The sequence below is a fragment of the Felis catus genome, chromosome B4, assembly GCF_018350175.1.
Source record: "Felis catus isolate Fca126 chromosome B4, F.catus_Fca126_mat1.0, whole genome shotgun sequence".
Lineage (NCBI taxonomy): Eukaryota > Metazoa > Chordata > Mammalia > Carnivora > Felidae > Felis > Felis catus.
Window position 1 is genome coordinate 110279960 of NC_058374.1, and position 17826 is coordinate 110297785.

The 17826-nt window shown below is 37.6% G+C and overlaps 1 protein-coding gene across 7 annotated transcripts in view; it reads right to left on the reverse strand.

The window, feature by feature from the left end:
- Positions 1-17826, reverse strand: part of CEP290 (centrosomal protein 290) — a 93190-nt gene that overhangs the window by 2087 nt on the left and 73277 nt on the right. For 4 of the 7 annotated variants that reach the window (XM_023256244.2, XM_023256243.2, XM_023256245.2 and 1 more), the window contains 8 exon segments: positions 14796-14930; positions 13342-13428; positions 11267-11431; positions 10146-10268; positions 8499-8671; positions 5807-5948; positions 4330-4403; positions 3707-3801 (listed from right to left, as the gene is read on the reverse strand). In XM_023256244.2, coding sequence (XP_023112012.2) covers positions 3707-3801; positions 4330-4403; positions 5807-5948; positions 8499-8671; positions 10146-10268; positions 11267-11431; positions 13342-13428; positions 14796-14930 — 994 coding nt within the window. 7 annotated transcript variants of the gene reach the window in all.

A 17826-nucleotide genomic window follows, 5' to 3' on the forward strand; every position in this document is an offset into this window, starting at 1 on the left:
TTATGACTGGAACACTTTTCAGGGTGTGAATACTGTAATGCTACTCTCAGGTAATTCTGTAGCAGACCAAGAGAAAAGGAATATGCTAGGTATTAAATGTGTAGAATCAGTTTAATTTTTACATGGGAGAAATTATTTTCCAGAGAAAAAATACAGAGCCAGGAAAAATTGTTAGGTACTCAAAGTACAGCAAAAGAGTAAGTAGACTGTTTGTTAGGGAAGGGGCTCTAACCCAAGTTGGGTATCGGCCAAGGCTCCTGATATCCAACAGTACTGGCTGTTCCGTATCGGTCAATACACATTTACTGTGTAATTACTACGTGAAAAATTTGGTAGGCAGTGTGGAATAATACACCCTAAATACCGTGGTTGGAAAGCATTAAGTACACAAATAGAGCACAAAGGCTTTAATTTATTAGATTCCTTCCACCCCCCTCACCTGGAGTTAACATATCTCTAATTTTATAATGAGAATCAGTGGACATGTAGGATTTATTTAATTGCCCTCTTTGCTAGAACCATTTTCTTTAAACACTACATAGGTCATATTTTGCAGCCATTGAAGGGTAAAATTTTTTTTTTTTTAATTTTTTTTTTTCAACGTTTATTTATTTTTGGGACAGAGAGAGACAGAGCATGAACGGGGGAGGGGCAGAGAGAGAGGGAGACACAGAATCGGAAACAGGCTCCAGGCTCCGAGCCATCAGCCCAGAGCCTGACGCAGGGCTCAAACTCACGGACCGCGAGATCGTGACCTGGCTGAAGTCGGACGCTTAACCGACTGTGCCACCCAGGCGCCCCGAAGGGTAAAATTTTAAAAGTAATGCTCAAGTTTGAAAATATAATGGGCAGTTGACATTTTCATGAATGAGATAGGAAGCATATTTCTATTAAGGATCATTTGGAATGGTCCCCTAATTATAAGTTGAAGACAGGAAATATTTTCCTCATCCTTTCCTTTGGGAATAGAGTTAGCAGAACCCATATTAATTTGGAAAGCAGAGCAAAATATTTTTCAGAATTTCACTCACCTTTGTAGAAAGTGCTAATGATTTTTTATAGAGTTGGTTCTTAATCACTGGGATGCTATATGTTACAAAGATTAGTAATGAAATAGTGCAGCAAAAGTGATTATTATGTATAGCACTTCCTGAAAGTTAGCTTAATGATATTTGATAGCTTGATAGAAATGGTGAATTCTGTTCTAAAGGATTATACCAATTAATAACAATACTTGACTATTTCATACAACTTTTTCAATATTCTCCCACATATTCTTGTTGCTACTTTGTATTTAAATAGTACTTTAGGATTGCCAAGACAGTTTTGGTTTGATTTTGAACCTTAACAGTCTTTGAAATATAACAGGTATCCTTATCTATCTTCTTTAAATAGATGAAGAATATAGGGTTCAGAAATTTCCTCTCAGGAAAGTGAGGTTTAGAGAGAACTAGCCTAACGTCAACAGTATTAACAAGTCTTTGGTACTGTGCTAGTGTAGTACACTAAGCTGGCTGCGATAAGGTATCCTGTTGTGGGGCACCTGGGTGGCTTGTCGGGTAAATGTCCAGCTTCGGCTCAGGTCACGATCCTACAGCTTGTGGGTTTGAGCCCCACACTGGGCTCTGTGCTGACCGCTCAGCCTAGAGTCTGCTTCAGATTCTGTGTCTCCTCTCTCAGCCCTTCTTCCTGCTCATGCTCTTTCTCAAAAATAAACAAACATTAAAAAAAAAATTTAAGAGATCCTGTTGAGAGAGACTGACTTGACTATTTTTAGTTGCTTCTTGGCAGTAATACAGTTTCTGTCATCAATAGCAGAGAACAATGAGGGGCTTTGGAGTTTCAGATTTAGGTTTCATCCTACTTCTCACTTTCTAGCTGTTGTGACCGTGTTAGCCTCTTTAAGGTAAAGATCACAGGTGAAATGAAGACAATGGTACCCACCACACAGGGTTATCAAAGTTATGAAATCCTTGTTAAAGCACTTAGCATAGTGTCTGGTACAACTCCTACATGATAGCTCATACACAGTAGTAACAAGAATATGTGGTGGAATACTGAAAAAGCTGTATGAAATGATCCAAGATTGTTCAGATATAAATTGGTATAATCCTTTGGAACAGAATTTGCCATTTCCATCAGGCTATCAAATATACATAATGAACAAATGATTCTTGTTTACAGTGATGTTCTAAAAAGTCAACGTGAACAATGAATTAGTGAATATTAAACCGTTACTCATAGGGAAAACGTACATACATATACATACTCAGATCTCACATAGATTAAAATTTTAAATCCTGGAAACAACTCATCCTGGTCAATTTTTTTTTTTTTTTTAATGTTTATTTTTGAGAGAGAGAGACAGCGTGCTAGTGGGGGAGGTGCAGAGAGAGAGGGAGACAAAGAATCCAAAGCAGACACCAGGCTCTTAGCTGTCAAGCACAAAGCCCGATGCAGGGCTCAAACTCAACGGACGGCGAGATCATGACCTGAGCTGAAGTCGGATGCTCAACTGAGCCACCCAGTGGCTGACTGAGCGCCCCTGGTCAATTCTGTTGTGTTTTAAAAAAAATTGTTCAGAAAAAATTCAGAAGTATCAAGTGATTCTTCTGAGGCTGCCCCACTAGTAAGTGTCAGAATTGGGATTTAAACCCTGTCCAACTGGCTCCAGAACCAGTTTATCACCCTATGCTGTACTGTCTCATACTGTCTCCATAACCTCGTATTGTCTCTCTTCTATATGAGAGCTGAAATAAGAATGCAGAGCTTCATTTTGTTGCATCTCATCTGAAAAACACGGGTCAAAAGTTAAATTTTTCAGTGCTGTGTATCTGCAAAAGCACCAGGAGTACTGGTTTTGGGGGTTACGAGTAAATTTTAGTGAGTGGCTGAATTCACAAATACAGAATCTGAAAATAATGAGGATCAACCATTAATTGTGTGTGTATGTATACATAATGCACATATGCATATATGTATACATATGCACACAGCAGTAGAATGATTAATCACTTCTGAATAGAAGCATGTAGAAGGCTAGACTTTGTTTTACTTTGTAAAAGGATAAAAAAATATAGGCAATGTTTACTATATGTAGTTAAGTTAATAAGATGACAACATTTAGAAGATAACATTCAGAGGGTTTAAAAGGGCCTATACTTAGAAAATGGAATCAAGAGACCTAGTATTCATTGCTTAGCATTGTATCATGATTAAATGTTAACACCATATGGAACACAAAGAGAAAAACACTTGAGCACCTGCTACTCAATATTATAAACAACTTAAAGGACTCAATAGGAACATTATTGTTGCAAGAAGCAAAGAGCTCTAAAAACCTGTTCCAGCGATTTGACTTTATACGAAGACAGTCATCAAAAATCTGAATAAAAAAGGCAAACCCTAATTAAAACACTTGGGTTAGGGGGCACCTGGGTGGCGCAGTCGGTTAAGCGTCCGGCTTCAGCCAGGTCACGATCTCGCGGTCCGTGAGTTCGAGCCCCGTGTCGGGCTCTGGGCTGATGGCTCAGAGCCTGGAGCCTGTTTCCGATTCTGTGTCTCCCTCTCTCTCTGCCCCTCCCCCATTCATGCTCTGTCTCTGTCCCAAAAATAAATAAACGTTGAAAAAAAAAAAAAATTAAAAAAAAAAAAAAAAACACTTGGGTTAGCACACATGCTATAAGTATGTTATAAAATACTTTACCAGATATGGTGCTTTCAGCTCCACTTTGGTCTTTGTTAACTTCTAACTGATGGATTAATTCTGCCTTTTCTTTTTCCAGCTGTCTATTAGCTAATCTAGAACACAATGATTATGTATTAAAACAATAACAAAAACCAGACATTTCTTCATAAAATACAAGTATTTCTTATAAACTGTGTGATGTGCATTGCTTATAACTTGCTGATAGTTATAAAGGTAAACATTTATTCATTTACTCTCACTACTGTAATGCTACCATTCTCAAACTGAGGTCAGAAAATGAAAATTCTTTATGTTTTGTAAAGTCTGATCTGATATCATTTTTAAGAGTTTTCCTGTTGGAGGAACCTCATGGGAGTATTCCACACAGAATCCGGAAAGTAAATCATTTTTTTTTCATTAATTAATATTTGCCTCTGGGCAAATTAGGATCTGGTTGACCCTGTTTTGTTTTTTTTCAGCATCTATTACGTAAAAGAGTAATTGGCATTAGAAGGATGAAATAAGACTGATAAGCCTGTTAGGCATCAAGTTTGAAAAATCCTAATCTCTAGATATAGCGAACCTGGTTATATCAAAAGATTTTTTTTTTTAAATGGTAGTCATATGAACAGATAATGTACCTTAGAACTTGAAGCGCCCGTTGAAGGCTCTGCTCTGTCTCAGCACCTTCAGGAACATGTTTGAGAATCTCAATCTTTGGGCACAATAAAAAGAGAGCAAAGTTTGATGTGGAACTAGAGTTTTAGAACGATACATATTTGCAGTAAAGCATCTTGAATATGGGGTTTTCCAAAAGCACATATGAGCACTTATCTATGGTGTTCTATTCACTAATCATTCAATAATTACTGAGTACTGCTTGCCCAGGCACTGAGGATATAGTAATGTGCCAGAGGAAGGAAGGACTATCAAGAAGAATAACTCAGGGTAAGAGGATGGAGAGCCATGGAAGGTAGATGAAGGGCTAAGGAAGGTCTGAGGAGCCTCTGTTTTATCAGAGACCTAGGGGGCTATGAAAATATTTCGGTACAGAGGCAAACAAGTGCAAGATCCCAAAGCTTGAGTTTGGCCAATTCAGAGGACTCGAAGGTCAGTGTGAATGAGGGAAAGCAAAGATGAGGCTAGAAAGGAAACCAGATGCCGGACCACATAGGTCCTTATAGGCTATGCAGAGTACTTTAGAATTTTACTCTGGAGTAATGGGGAACCACCAGAAGACTCTGAGGACAGGGTGCTAGGATTTTCTTTATACTTAAATGGCTGACTCTTCAGCTATGTGGAGAAGAGATCAGGAATAGGGACAAAGTGAAACAAGGCAAGAGTGGAAGCAGGGAGGCCAGTTAGGAAATTGTAACAGTTCACATGTGAGAGAATAGCTTAGACTGACAGTGTTGGAGGTGTGGAGACATCAAATTTGAGATCTATTTTGAAAATAAGAGCTGATGTTATTTAATGACAAAGATGGGGTGCGAAAGAAGGAATTGATAATCTAAGGCTTTTGGCTTAAACAAATGGTTGAGTGGTGGTGCCATTCACTTAAGAGGGGCCTTCTAGGGGAGGAATTAAGAGTTCCATTAAAAAAAATTTTTTTTTAAGGGGGTGCCTGGGTGGCGCAGTCGGTTAAGCGTCCGACTTCAGCCAGGTCACGATCTCGCGGTCCGTGAGTTCGAGCCCCACGTCAGGCTCTGGGCTGATGGCTCAGAGCCTGGAGCCTGTTTCTGATTCTGTGTCTCCCTCTCTCTCTGCCCCTCCCCCGTTCATGCTCTGTCTCTCTCTGTCCCAAAAATAAATAAACGTTGAAAAAAAAAATTAAAAAAAAAATTTTTTTTAAATGCTTATTTTTGAGAGAGCTTGAGCAGGCGAGGGGCAGGGAGAAGGGGGAACAGAGGATCTGAAGCCGGGCTCTGCACCGACAGCAGAAGCTCCATGCAGGGCTTGAATTCACGAACTGCAAGACCATGACCTGAGATGAAGTCAGGCACTTAACCAACTGAGCCACCCAGTTGCCCCAAGAGTTCATTTTTATATACATAAGATAATGCCAAGAAGTGGCTTGAGATGAAATGCATTATTTTCTCATAAAGAAAAATTACTTGCTTGTTGCTCAAGGTCTTCAGTGTATTTCTTAGCTTTTTGCTCCCTCTCTGTTGCTTGTTTTACAAGCTGTTTAAGATCAGTAAGGTTTTGCGTTTTTTTGGCAATGTCAGTTTCCAATTCTTTCAGCTTGGTTTCATACATTCTAAAAGTAAAGAAAAAATAGTGTAGACATGGAAATAATTCATTGATTTAAAAGCCAGTTCAAGTCATTGCACTAAAAATAACAGAGTATCTTACACTGCTTCTTCTATTCAAATCTTTTACTGCTGCATATTTACTTAGCATTAGGTGACAACAAGGGATAAGTACCCCTAATTAACAAGCCAATTAAAATAGAGGATTTAGGTGTTTCCCGAGGTTATAAACAAGGATGGAGCCTGTTTGATCACTAGCAAAAAGATTACAATTAGTTTTTTTTTTTTTTCAGTCACAAACCAAAAAACTGCAATTCATCAGATTATCAAATTCTGTATTATTGGGTAGTCTCAGAAATACACTTAAAGATCACAAACTAAGCAGTTCATACATCTATTATGTATACCTGCATAGAAGCATACAAAAAAAGGTACCCAGGTAGAGCAAAACCAAAAGGACACTATTGGGAGAGGAAAAATATGCAAAAGCATGGGTGAGAAAATGGCATATGACAAAATCTGAATAGATCTGTAGCCTTTAAAGAAATGACCAATAGTTTAAAAAACTCTAGACTCCAAAAGGAAATTTTAAAACATTGAGCCAAAATGATTTTAAAAACATATCATACCACCTTAAAGGGAGACAATGCTTATAATATTCAAAGTTTCCCACAGAAAAGAAAAAGAATGCTTTGGCAACAAAATCAGGTAAGGACATTACAAGGAACAGAAATTATTATTTCAATACATTCAAATGGTTTTGTTTTTGTTTTTTACATTTATTTATTTTTGAGAGACAGAGCACAAGTTGGGAGGGGCAGAGAGAATGAGACACAGAATCTGAAGCAAGCTCCAGGCTCTGAGCTGTCAGCACAGAGCCCAACGTGAGGCTTGAACTCACTAACCGTGAGATCATGACCTGAGCCAAAGTCAGACACTTAACCGACTGAGCCACCCAGGCGCCCCTCAAATAGTTTTTGGTAAATCTGAGAAACCATGATCAGAGAGGAGTGTTCTTAACCTGACAGACTCCACCGAAGGGATGAAATACCAGAAACTTACTCCTTCTCTTCATTCAATTCTCTGCTCAAGTGCCACCCAATCTCTGATCACCCCATATATAATAGCTGTGGCATCACCCGGCCTGTCTTAGCAGTCAGTATAAGGACTGATGACAACAGATGGCATTGGTCTGTTGAGTAAATAGAACATCTATGAAGACTGCAGCATGGAAGAGATCTAATGTGTCAAGGGTCCCAGAAGAGATCTCTAAACACTTTACTGAGGTGGGTGTATAATCCCAGCTGCAGATCTTTTTTTTTTTTTTTTTTAATTTTTTTTTTCAACGTTTATTTATTTTGGGGACAGAGAGAGACAGAGCATGAACGGGGGAGGGGCAGAGAGAGAGAGGGAGACACAGAATCGGAAACAGGCTCCAGGCTCTGAGCCATCAGCCCAGAGCCTGACGCGGGGCTCGAACCCATGGACCGCGAGATCGTGACCTGGCTGAAGTCGGACGCTTAACCGACTGTGCCACCCAGGCGCCCCGCAGCTGCAGATCTTAAACAAGTTTTGTTTTTTTTTTTCTTTTGAATTTAGGGAGGTTCTTGAGGTCAAGGATCAGACAGGATTAGCCTTAACTCTGTCAAGTGGATTCTACATAATTTACATAACTTTTTCAGGAGTTTACTGAAGGCAAAGTCCTCTTCAATTATGGTTAAGTATCACCCCTCTCAAATGCTTATAAACCCTTTTCACATTAATAATCTTTTCTGTAGCTTCACAGAACCCTTTTCAGAAAAGGAAAGACAGACGACCATCTCTATAGATCAAAAAAAAACAACAAAACTTGAACTCACAGAAGAGATGTAATTTATTTAAGGTCACAGTGAGAATTAGGTATTCCAAAGTCATGGAAACCACCTGGTTCCACAGGAACCAGACAAAGTCGGCCTTTTAGAGATACATCTAACGTGAAGCAGAGTGTGTGGCATGTAGTATGTACTGAGTATATTATCTGCCTAAAAAATCTCAAAGTAACTCAAAATCCCTTCTGAGTCTACGTGTGACTGTAGAAGGAAATAAAGGACCAACCAAGAACTCTACTGGATAGAGTCGGTGGTTGAGCACCTCAGCTGGGGTCCAAGCAGACAAAAGAGACCCCTTTTCCCTGCTACCTGTCACACATTATTTCCTTTTACCCCCTCGCACTAGCCTTCTCACAGAGTTAAGAGAGAACTGGGAAGCGGGGGAGTGGATTCTGAGCGCTCTCAGTACTGTGTTAGGAACCAAGGACCCAGCTCCAACACCCTCAGCCCAGCCCCAGCCCCAGTGTGTCCATATCCTGCCACCCACATTCATTAAATGTTTGAAGGAAGAAAAAAACACTTTTTTCTTCTGTCCTAGCACTGCCAAAAGTATCCTATTAAAGCAAACAACCAAATAGTTCATCAGGAAAGAACTAAATTAATCAGAGTGGTGTCCTATTCTTTTGAAACAATAAAGGCAGCATTGGAACTGATTAAACTTTGTGCAAATGATAAATTATTTGTTCCTACCTTGTAACAACAATTGATTTCCAGCTCTTGCTGTCAGCACCTTCAAGCTGTGGACCTCTACTTTCTGCCAGCTGTAATCTCTTGCCAGTCTCTTCTAGTTGAACTGTCATCTTCTCATTTAATATCTCTAAATTATTCTTAGCTATCCGCAATTTCTCTGCAGCTTCAGTCTCCTATCATTAAAGGCTAATTAGTACATGATGACAAAACAATACTGTTCTCATAGATGCAATATATTCAAAATTACCACCACAAATTAGAAAACAAAAGTAACCTGGAGCTCTAAACGCTGGTTAAAATTCTAATAAAAATCCAATGTTTCCTTTACTCTAAAACAGCAGTATGATCATAATAATTAGAACAACAGATGATGTAAACCAGGTTAGAAAAATACATTTGTGGGCACATGGGGTAGCTCGTCACTTAAGCGTCCAACTCTTGATTTTGGCTCAGGTCACGAGCTCACGATTTGTTAAGATCGAGCCCCACTTTCAGTGCAAAGCCTGCTTGTGATTCTCTCTCTCCCTCTCTCTCTCTGCCCCTCTCGCACTCATGCACCTGTACTCTTTCTCACAATAAATAAACATTAAAAAAATACATTTGCAAGTATTTTACTCTAGCAGTTGCTTTAAGTTTGTCATTTTTGGTGTGTCTGTGTGGCTCAGTCAGTTAAGCATCGACTTTGGCTCAGGTCATGATCTCATGTTTTGTGAGTTGAGCTCCAAATCAGGCTCTGGGCTGATGGCTCAGAGCCTGGACCTGCTTCAGATTCTGTGTCTCCCTCGCTCTTGGCTCCTCCCCCACTCGTGCTTTCTCTCTCTCTCTCTCTCTCTCTCTCTCTCTCTCTCTCTCAAAAATAAAAAAAACATTAAAAAAAATAAAAACAATAAATTTGTCATTTGGTTACTTTACATTTGTCATAGTATTTATAGAATAATGGGATAATGTCTTAACACACTTAAAAGAGGTTTTGTTTTGACCAATATTTGAGAGACCTAACTATGAGCACAAACTATGTGTAAGTACCATAAATTATTTCCACTAGTAAACATCCATGCAAAGCACACTACCACTACGGCCTCACAATATATTCAGATACTATTGTAACCAGTTTAAAAATCTCAATTTCAGTTTATTCACTGAATCATCCATATAAATAACAACACCTAGTTGTCTGGGGCAAGGAATATATTTTACGACTTAAATAGAAAGGGATCTTACTATTTAACATAACCGTTTCATATATTCCTTACTCTATACCAATCATTGTTCTAGGCCATGTGCACAAATATTAACTCACTTAAGTCCCACAGCAGCTCTGTGAAAGAGATATTTATGATTCCCAACTTCATAGACGAGGAAATTGAGCATTAGAGAGGGGCTGGTAGCTTGTCCTTGTTTCCACAGCCAGTTAGTAATAGAGCTAGGATTTGACTCCCAGACATGTGGCTTCTACATTATACTGCTTCTTAATTTTTGTATTTTCAATGTTCCTCATAGTGAAAGGATGGCAGCCAAAAAGATACAATTCCTAAGTCTCTGAATATCTACTTTGAATAGACATTCTCATCAAATTTTTCATTCACTTTTTCAAAGATATATTACTTAAGATAAAAAAGTAATTATAGTTAGTAAAGAAAGTCATACTTTTTTAAGTTCTTTACGAAGTCTTTCATTTTCAGCAACAATTTTCTCTGTGCCTTTGGTCTTGGATTCATAGTGCATGCTCAACTGACGTCCAAGATGAACTTTAAGTTTTTCTAATTCAGCCTAGTAAAAGATAAATTATACATTATCGGAATAAGGAAATAAAAGACGATCCTATAAACTCGTAAAACTTAATCCATAACAGTTTTAGAGATTATTTTTGATAGAATTAAAGTTTTCCCTTTCATACTGGTCATCTAGAGCAGAGGTTCCCAACCTTGGCTACACATTAGAATGAGCTGATGACTTAAAATCACAACACCTATGGTAGGACCCACCCCAAAAGAATCTAATCAATGTCAGGCTTGGGGGCTTAGGCACCTGCATATTTGAAAATAGACACTAGTGAGTGAGAATGCCAGAGTGAGAACCATTGGTCTTGAAATAATAAAATGCCCGAGTGGAGCTACTCTAATTTCTCTTGGCCTTGTCTCCGACAGGTTTTTCTGTATATGTAAAACAGTTACTGCATCTCTTAAAACCGTTTTAAATAGCAGGAATATATTTAAAAATTTTCTTTAAAACATGGAAATTATGTTGGGGTGCCTGAGTGGCTCAGTCAGTTGGGCGTCTGACTTCGGCTCAGGTCATGATCTCGGGGTCTGTGAGTTCAAGCCCCGCGTCGGGCTCTGTGCTGACAGCTCAGAGCCTGGAGCCTGCTTTGGATTCTGTGTCTTCCTCCCTCTCAGCCCCACCCCCCCCCCGCCCCCAAGAATGAATAAACATTTAAAAAATTTAACAGAAAATGGAAATTATAATGGTGAAAACATTCCATGCAAATTATCACATTGAGAAACTTAACAGAAGGCCATGGTGGAAGGGAAGTAAAAAAACAGTTACAGAGAGGGAGGGAGGCAACCATAAGAGACTCTTAAATACAGAGAACAAATGGTTGATGGGAGGGGGAAGAGGGGGAGAGGGGAAAATGGGTGATGAGCACTGAGGAAGGCACTTGTGGGGATAAGCACTGGGTGTTGTATAAGCGATGAATCATGGGAATCTACCACAAAACAAGAGCACACTGTATACACTGTATTTTAGCCAACTTGACAATATATTACCTTCAACTTTTCATTTTCCAGCTCAATATTAGCCATTTTTTCACTGGTCAGTACTCCTGATGCTTTTTTCAACTGTTCATTTTCCCTTTGGACTTTTTCAACTACTTTTTTCATTAAACCAATGGTTTTTTCTAGTTCTGGAATTGTCTTTCCACTTCTACCAGACTACAAAAGAATATATTAACTTTTTATTCAATCAAATATTTGAAAGAGTATGATATCAAACACCAACAACATAACACACTCATTATTACATTCATTTCTGATTCCTAACATTTGAAGCCAAAACTTGTATTCAATTTATCATTACAATAACCCTATGCAATAGGAATTATAATTCTTACTTTACATACAAGCAAATCAAGACTCAGAGAATTTGATATTCCTAGTCATGTAGCTAATGAGTAACAGCTTAAATACTCTAAATTTGATGTCTGTTCCAAATGAATAAAGCTAAGAACCTAAATACTCGATTTAGCTAATGTTCTTTCCAGTATACCAGAATTCTTTTTACATGGGGAAAAAAAAAAAAAAAACCACAAAGGAAGAGTTGTGTCATTAAAGAGCTCATGAGTTACCAAATTTGAATTGCAGAATAGAGGTGATTTTCTAACAATGGCCACTGATTAAGAAATTCAGTTTCTGTCCAGTATAAATACAAGAGACATCTGCAATTAAAAAAACCTAGTGTAGAGTTATCAACAGAGATAGGTCACCAATTAGGAAGTTCAACTGCTTATGCTTTAAAATAAAATAAATAGTTGAGTAAAATAATCTGCTTATTTTTTTTTGCATTTTAGTCAGTATTCACACTATATAATGAATAACCTTACAATACATAATTTTAATACATACTATCATAATTAAAAATCAAATTAACCCATTTAAAAAAATTATTAATGTTTATTTACCTTTGGGAAGAGAGAAAGAGAGAGGGAGAGAGAGCATGAGCAGGGGAGGGGCAGATAGAGAGGGAGACACAGAATCTGAAGCAGGCTCCAGGCTCTGAGCTGTCAGCACAGAGCCCGACAGGGGGCTCAAACTCATAAATTGTGAGATCATGGCCTGAGTGGAAGTCGGATTCTTAACCAACTGAGCCACCCAGGTACCCCCAGGTTTTTATTTATGAAATGAATGTTCCTGTCAAGCTAGATATTTGTTCTGAATACTTTTTTCTTTTTTTTTTTTTTTTAAATTTTTTTTTTTTTAACGTTTATTTATTTTTGGGACAGAGAGAGACAGAGCATGAATGGGGGAGGGGCAGAGAGAGAGGGAGACACAGAATCGGAAACAGGCTCCAGGCTCCGAGCCATCAGCCCAGAGCCTGACGCGGGGCTCGAACTCACGGACCGCGAGATCGTGACCTGGCTGAAGTCGGACGCTTAACCGACTGCGCCACCCAGGCGCCCCCTGAATACTTTTTTCTAATAACAACTCAGTATTTTCACCAAATCTGTCACATATTTAATGTTATTACTTGAATAAGTTTTAAAATTGATTGCTTCTATCTGTGTCCCTTGCTAACATGAAAACAACAGGGGTTTAAATCTTTGGCCTGGGCCTCAAAAACAGCATTTATTCATTGTAAAAAATGAATACAAAATAACATTAGAAGAAAAACCTAAGAATAAAAAAACCCAGGAAACATTTACAGAGCATTATACTAAGAAGTTGCCATGGAAATCATAAAAAAAATAGTCACAAAATGTTAGAATTGGACCAAGGAGCAGTGAGTAGTTACCTTAATGAACAGAAGGAAGATTCCTAGAAGTTAAAGGTTTTCAAGGTGTGAAGGGAAATGCAATGAAAAAAGATGATGTGGTGTCCAGTTGAAATAAAATGCTTGTTATATGTGACATGTTACAGCTTCTTAATGTTAAAATACATTAATTTGAAACACAAAGAAAAGCTTAATGATGTTTTACATTGTAGATCTGCAGAATAAAAACCAAGACTACAGGTAAGTAAAGGTATATCACTACTGTTTTGATGTATCCAAACTTTTTTTGTTTTTCATTTCCAGCTTATCACTGCTGAAATCAACACAAATATATGTCATATTCTCACACACTCACCCCTCTAACATGGCCAAGTTTCCGCTCAACTTCTGCTTTTTCTTTCTTAAGAAATTCACACATTTCCTTCAAATCTCTTACTTGATTCTGAAAGATTAAAGCAAACACATAACAGTTTAACATAGCTATAGCCACTGAAAGGGAAAACAATTCATTTGAACTATCAATTTCTTCAACTATATAGCCTATGTGAACAAGGTCTCTACAGCAATAAGGACTTTGAACTAAGACATATGTTGAAGTGCAGTGATACAAGAATATTTTATATGTAAATTTCAAGAAATATTTTCCACATTACTGCCTTTATATAAATGTAGTTTTTTTGTAAATGTTTATTTATTTTGAGAGAGAGTGTATGTGCATGTGCATGCAAGTGGAGGAGAGGCAGAGAGAGGGAGAGAAAGAATCCCAAGCAGGCGCCCGTGGTCAGTGCAGAACCCATGCGGGGCTCAAACTCACAAACCGTGAGATCATGACCTGAGCCAAAATCAAGAGTAGGACACTTAACTGACTGAGCCACCCAGGCACCCTTCCAGTTTTAGAATTCTGATTTTAACCACCCCATAAATGACATATATAGATCCTTATCCAGATGGTAGAGAGCAACAGCTGATATAATAGTATGGGTTCTAATAATGTAAAAATAAGTGTTCTAGAAGCAGGACATAATTATATCATTACCAGTGGAATTAACAGACTGCTAGTATTCCAGGTTAGAAAACAGAACTGAAACAATTAGCCAGCAAAAAGAAAAAGGGATTCCCATAAATAGGATGAGATTTGGAAAACCAAAGATAAACTTCTTATAACATCAAAACAAAATTCCTAAAAGAGATAATTATCCTAATTATTTAAGCTTAAAGACTTAATTTTTTTTAAAGAAATATCCTAATTAAGAGTGATAATTGTTTTTGAAATATACCAACCATCCACTTGGCCTCAGGACTTTGAAGTTGCTATTTCTGTTGTCTGGAACTCTCTTTCCAGTATTTGTATGACCCACTTCTTAACCTCCCGCCCTAGCTCTCTGATAAAATATTTTATTAAGAAAGCCTTCTTAATTACCTATTTTAAATAGCAATTCCATACAGTCCCAACCAACCCTCCCCCCACCACACACACCTTTCACACCAACCATGCTTTTCTCCTTACCACTTAACATCAAATTAACATCAGCTGACATACTGCATATTACTTATTATCAGCCTTTCGCACTAGAATATAAATTCTATGTGTGCAAGAAATATTTTGATTGCTGTTTCCCAGCACCTAGAAGAGTACCTGACAACAAAGTAGGCTTTCAATAAATAATTGTTACATGAACAAATGTAGAAAATATACCACTACCATAATATTTTATGAATATGAGTTTCCGGCATCTTCATAAACTAATACAAAGAGGGAGAAAAGGTTTTCAGGTATTAGATTTCTTAACTAAAGAACATTAAATTTACCTTTAATCTTGGCAAATCTTTATTTGCTTGTTCAAGCTGAAATTTTAGTTCAATATTTTCAGATGACAGCTTTAAGTTTTCCCTCTGAAGCTCTTGTTCTCTTTGACAGTGTTCATCTGACTCTATTCCTGAAGTCTTCAGGAAAATAAAGTTAGGAATATTTTTAAATGTTAGTAATAAAAGTTATATAGGACATATTGGATAAGAAAACCTAAAATGGTACACTTTCCCTCAAAAAATATGAAAAATTAGAGAACTCTAAAAAAAAAAATGACCCTAAAGAAGTCAGAATATAAAAACTGCAGGAGAAAAGGTAATACAGTTTAATATAGACAGCACAGTGAAGTATGTCTTAAAAACATCCGCACATATAATGTCTACATGTATGCTCTTCTAAGACTAATTTGTGCTAATTTTTCCTGTCCAAAAGTAAAATATGACTATTATTTGTTATGGTTTATATTATGCCCTAAATCCTACCCCACCCCAAAATTCATACGTTGAAGTCCTAATCCCAGTACCTCAGAATGTGACCTTGTTTGGATATAGGGCTTTTCCAGAGGTACTCAAGTTAGGGTCATTAGGGTTGGCCCTAACCCGGTATGAGTAGTGTTCTTATGAAAAAGGGAAATTTTGATACAGAGATATGCACAGAAAGAAGATAATGTAAAGAGGGCACAACTGGCCATCTACAAGCCAAGGAGAATGGCCTGGAACAGATTCTTCCCTCACAGGTTAAAGGAGTCATCAACCCTGCCAATACCTTGATTTTGGACTAATGGCTTCCAGAACTGTGAGAATAAATTTGTCAGGTCACCAAATCTGTGGTGCTTTGTTTCAATAGCCCTAGCAAACTAACACACGAGCCTCCAAAAAGAAGTGCCTTAATTCTTTCCTCTTTCAGAAAGCTCTTCTTCATTCCTTAAGTGCAAAAGTAACAACTTCCTCCTCTGAAATCCAGTAACACTATATTGCATTTCTCTTGGCACGAATCTACCTTGGGCTATTATTTATGTTCATTATTCTCATTCTAAACTACAGGTCATTTGAAAGAGAAATATGTGCTTGATTTCTTTTTTTCTATAAAGGGGGTAGAAAACCACCCACCTCCTATGATTGTTATGAGCATCATATGAAACATTTTGTGCAAGTATTCAGCATAGCTTTAGTTTTTCCTCCCCCATCCCATTCTCTCTCTGTGGTTTGATGGGCTATCAAGTCAATAACTCCAAAGACATTATAGTTTAAAAAATGCAGTGTTATACAAATATATCCATGGCTCTATAATAGCTTTTAAATTAGCAGTAGGTTAAATACTTCATATTCCGATATATTTACCCTTGGGTAATAAAAGCAAAAGAAATTAAAGACATTAAAACATAGAATATAGAAAAGTAAAGAAACTCTAGGCTATTTGATTCTGACGTGAGGGCGCAGAACCCTGGCAGAAACACTGCCTGTGTCCAACCTGACTTGTCTTTGTTCAAAGGAATGTGTGTGCATCTCTTTGTGTGCAAAAGACAGACATATTTGTTAATGTCTGTACCACAGGAATATGTCCGTGCTTATGCTCATTCTCTGTCAAATAACCCAAGTATCCATTCTGATTCTGCTACTATTAAGCTAACACTAGGCAAAGCATGCCACCTGCAAGGTCCTCAGTTTCTGCATCTTACAAATGAAGGCACAAGATGGGGTAATTTTTAAGGCCTCTTCAGACATGGAAATCTGTAATGAATGCCCTGTCCCGGAGCTCTTCTGTCACCCTCACTTCATCTCTTCTGTCTGTGGTAGCGATTTAACAAGTGATAAACACTTACGGGTACCACTGATTGACAGACATAATATTTGCTAATTATCAACCGCAGAAGAGAGTAATTCTATCTGATGATCTCACATGAGGATTTTTTTTTAACACATTCTCCTAAAACATGGATGCAATTATGTAAGTACATACAGATCGTTTTTTCCCCACAATTCTCAAAAAACAAAAAGTATTAGTTGAAATCGTCCAATTTCTGGAAAACAAATTCTAATGAAACTCTGTATTGTGTAAAAGTAATATAATTCTTGCATAATGAATTTTATGAGATTTCCAATTCTTTTATGGAAGAGGAATCCTGTTGAAAGGAATACAGTGCTAGAAACCAAATTCTTAGTGGATGGGAGTTAAGAAACACACAGTGGGAGCCTCAATTTTACAGTTACTTATTATCAAGGGAAAAAAGAGAAGCATTATGAACTTGGATAAAGATATGAAATAAGAATTAAGTCACTTTCATCCATGTTTTCTTAACCTTTATTTTTATTTTTTTAAATGTTTATTTATTTTGAGCAAGTGGGGGAGGGGCAGAGAGAGAGAGGGAGAGAGAGAATCCCAAACAGGCTCCACACTGTTAGTGTGGAGCCTGATGCAGGGCTCGATCCCATGAAACATGAGATCATGACCTAAGCAGAAATCAAGAGTCGGATGCTTAACCAACTGAGCCACCCAGGCAACCCCCCCTATTTTCTCTTAAGATTTCAATGTTTGTTTTTATTGATGTGTTTAGGACTTAGGTGACTGGCATATCTAGGTGGAAAGGATAAGGGGAAAAAAAAAGATATATTCTATTTGATTTCAAGTGGAGACAAACATGTCTTAGTCTGTACTGCATTGTAAACTGACCAAAAGTAGTGTGTACATGGAGAGATCATCAACTGTGAAGTTAGACCTGTGTTTAGATCCTGGTTCTGCATCACTAGAGATAATACTCATGCTCCAAGCTTCCCATGTCAAACAGAAACAATACTCTGCAAATATGTGAAAATTATACCTCAGCATCGAGCCTAATACAACATACACAGCAACACATGCAAACTCTCTTTATTCATTATAAAAAAGTATGTTATAAAATATGTGGCAAAAAGATGACCAAATAATGTCACACAGTATCCTAACACATTTTTACTGATATTATTCACTGTAATAAAAGTTTGTGATGAGATTTCAGAGCACCTTGAGTTAGAAATTTCTAAGGCAAAATGCACA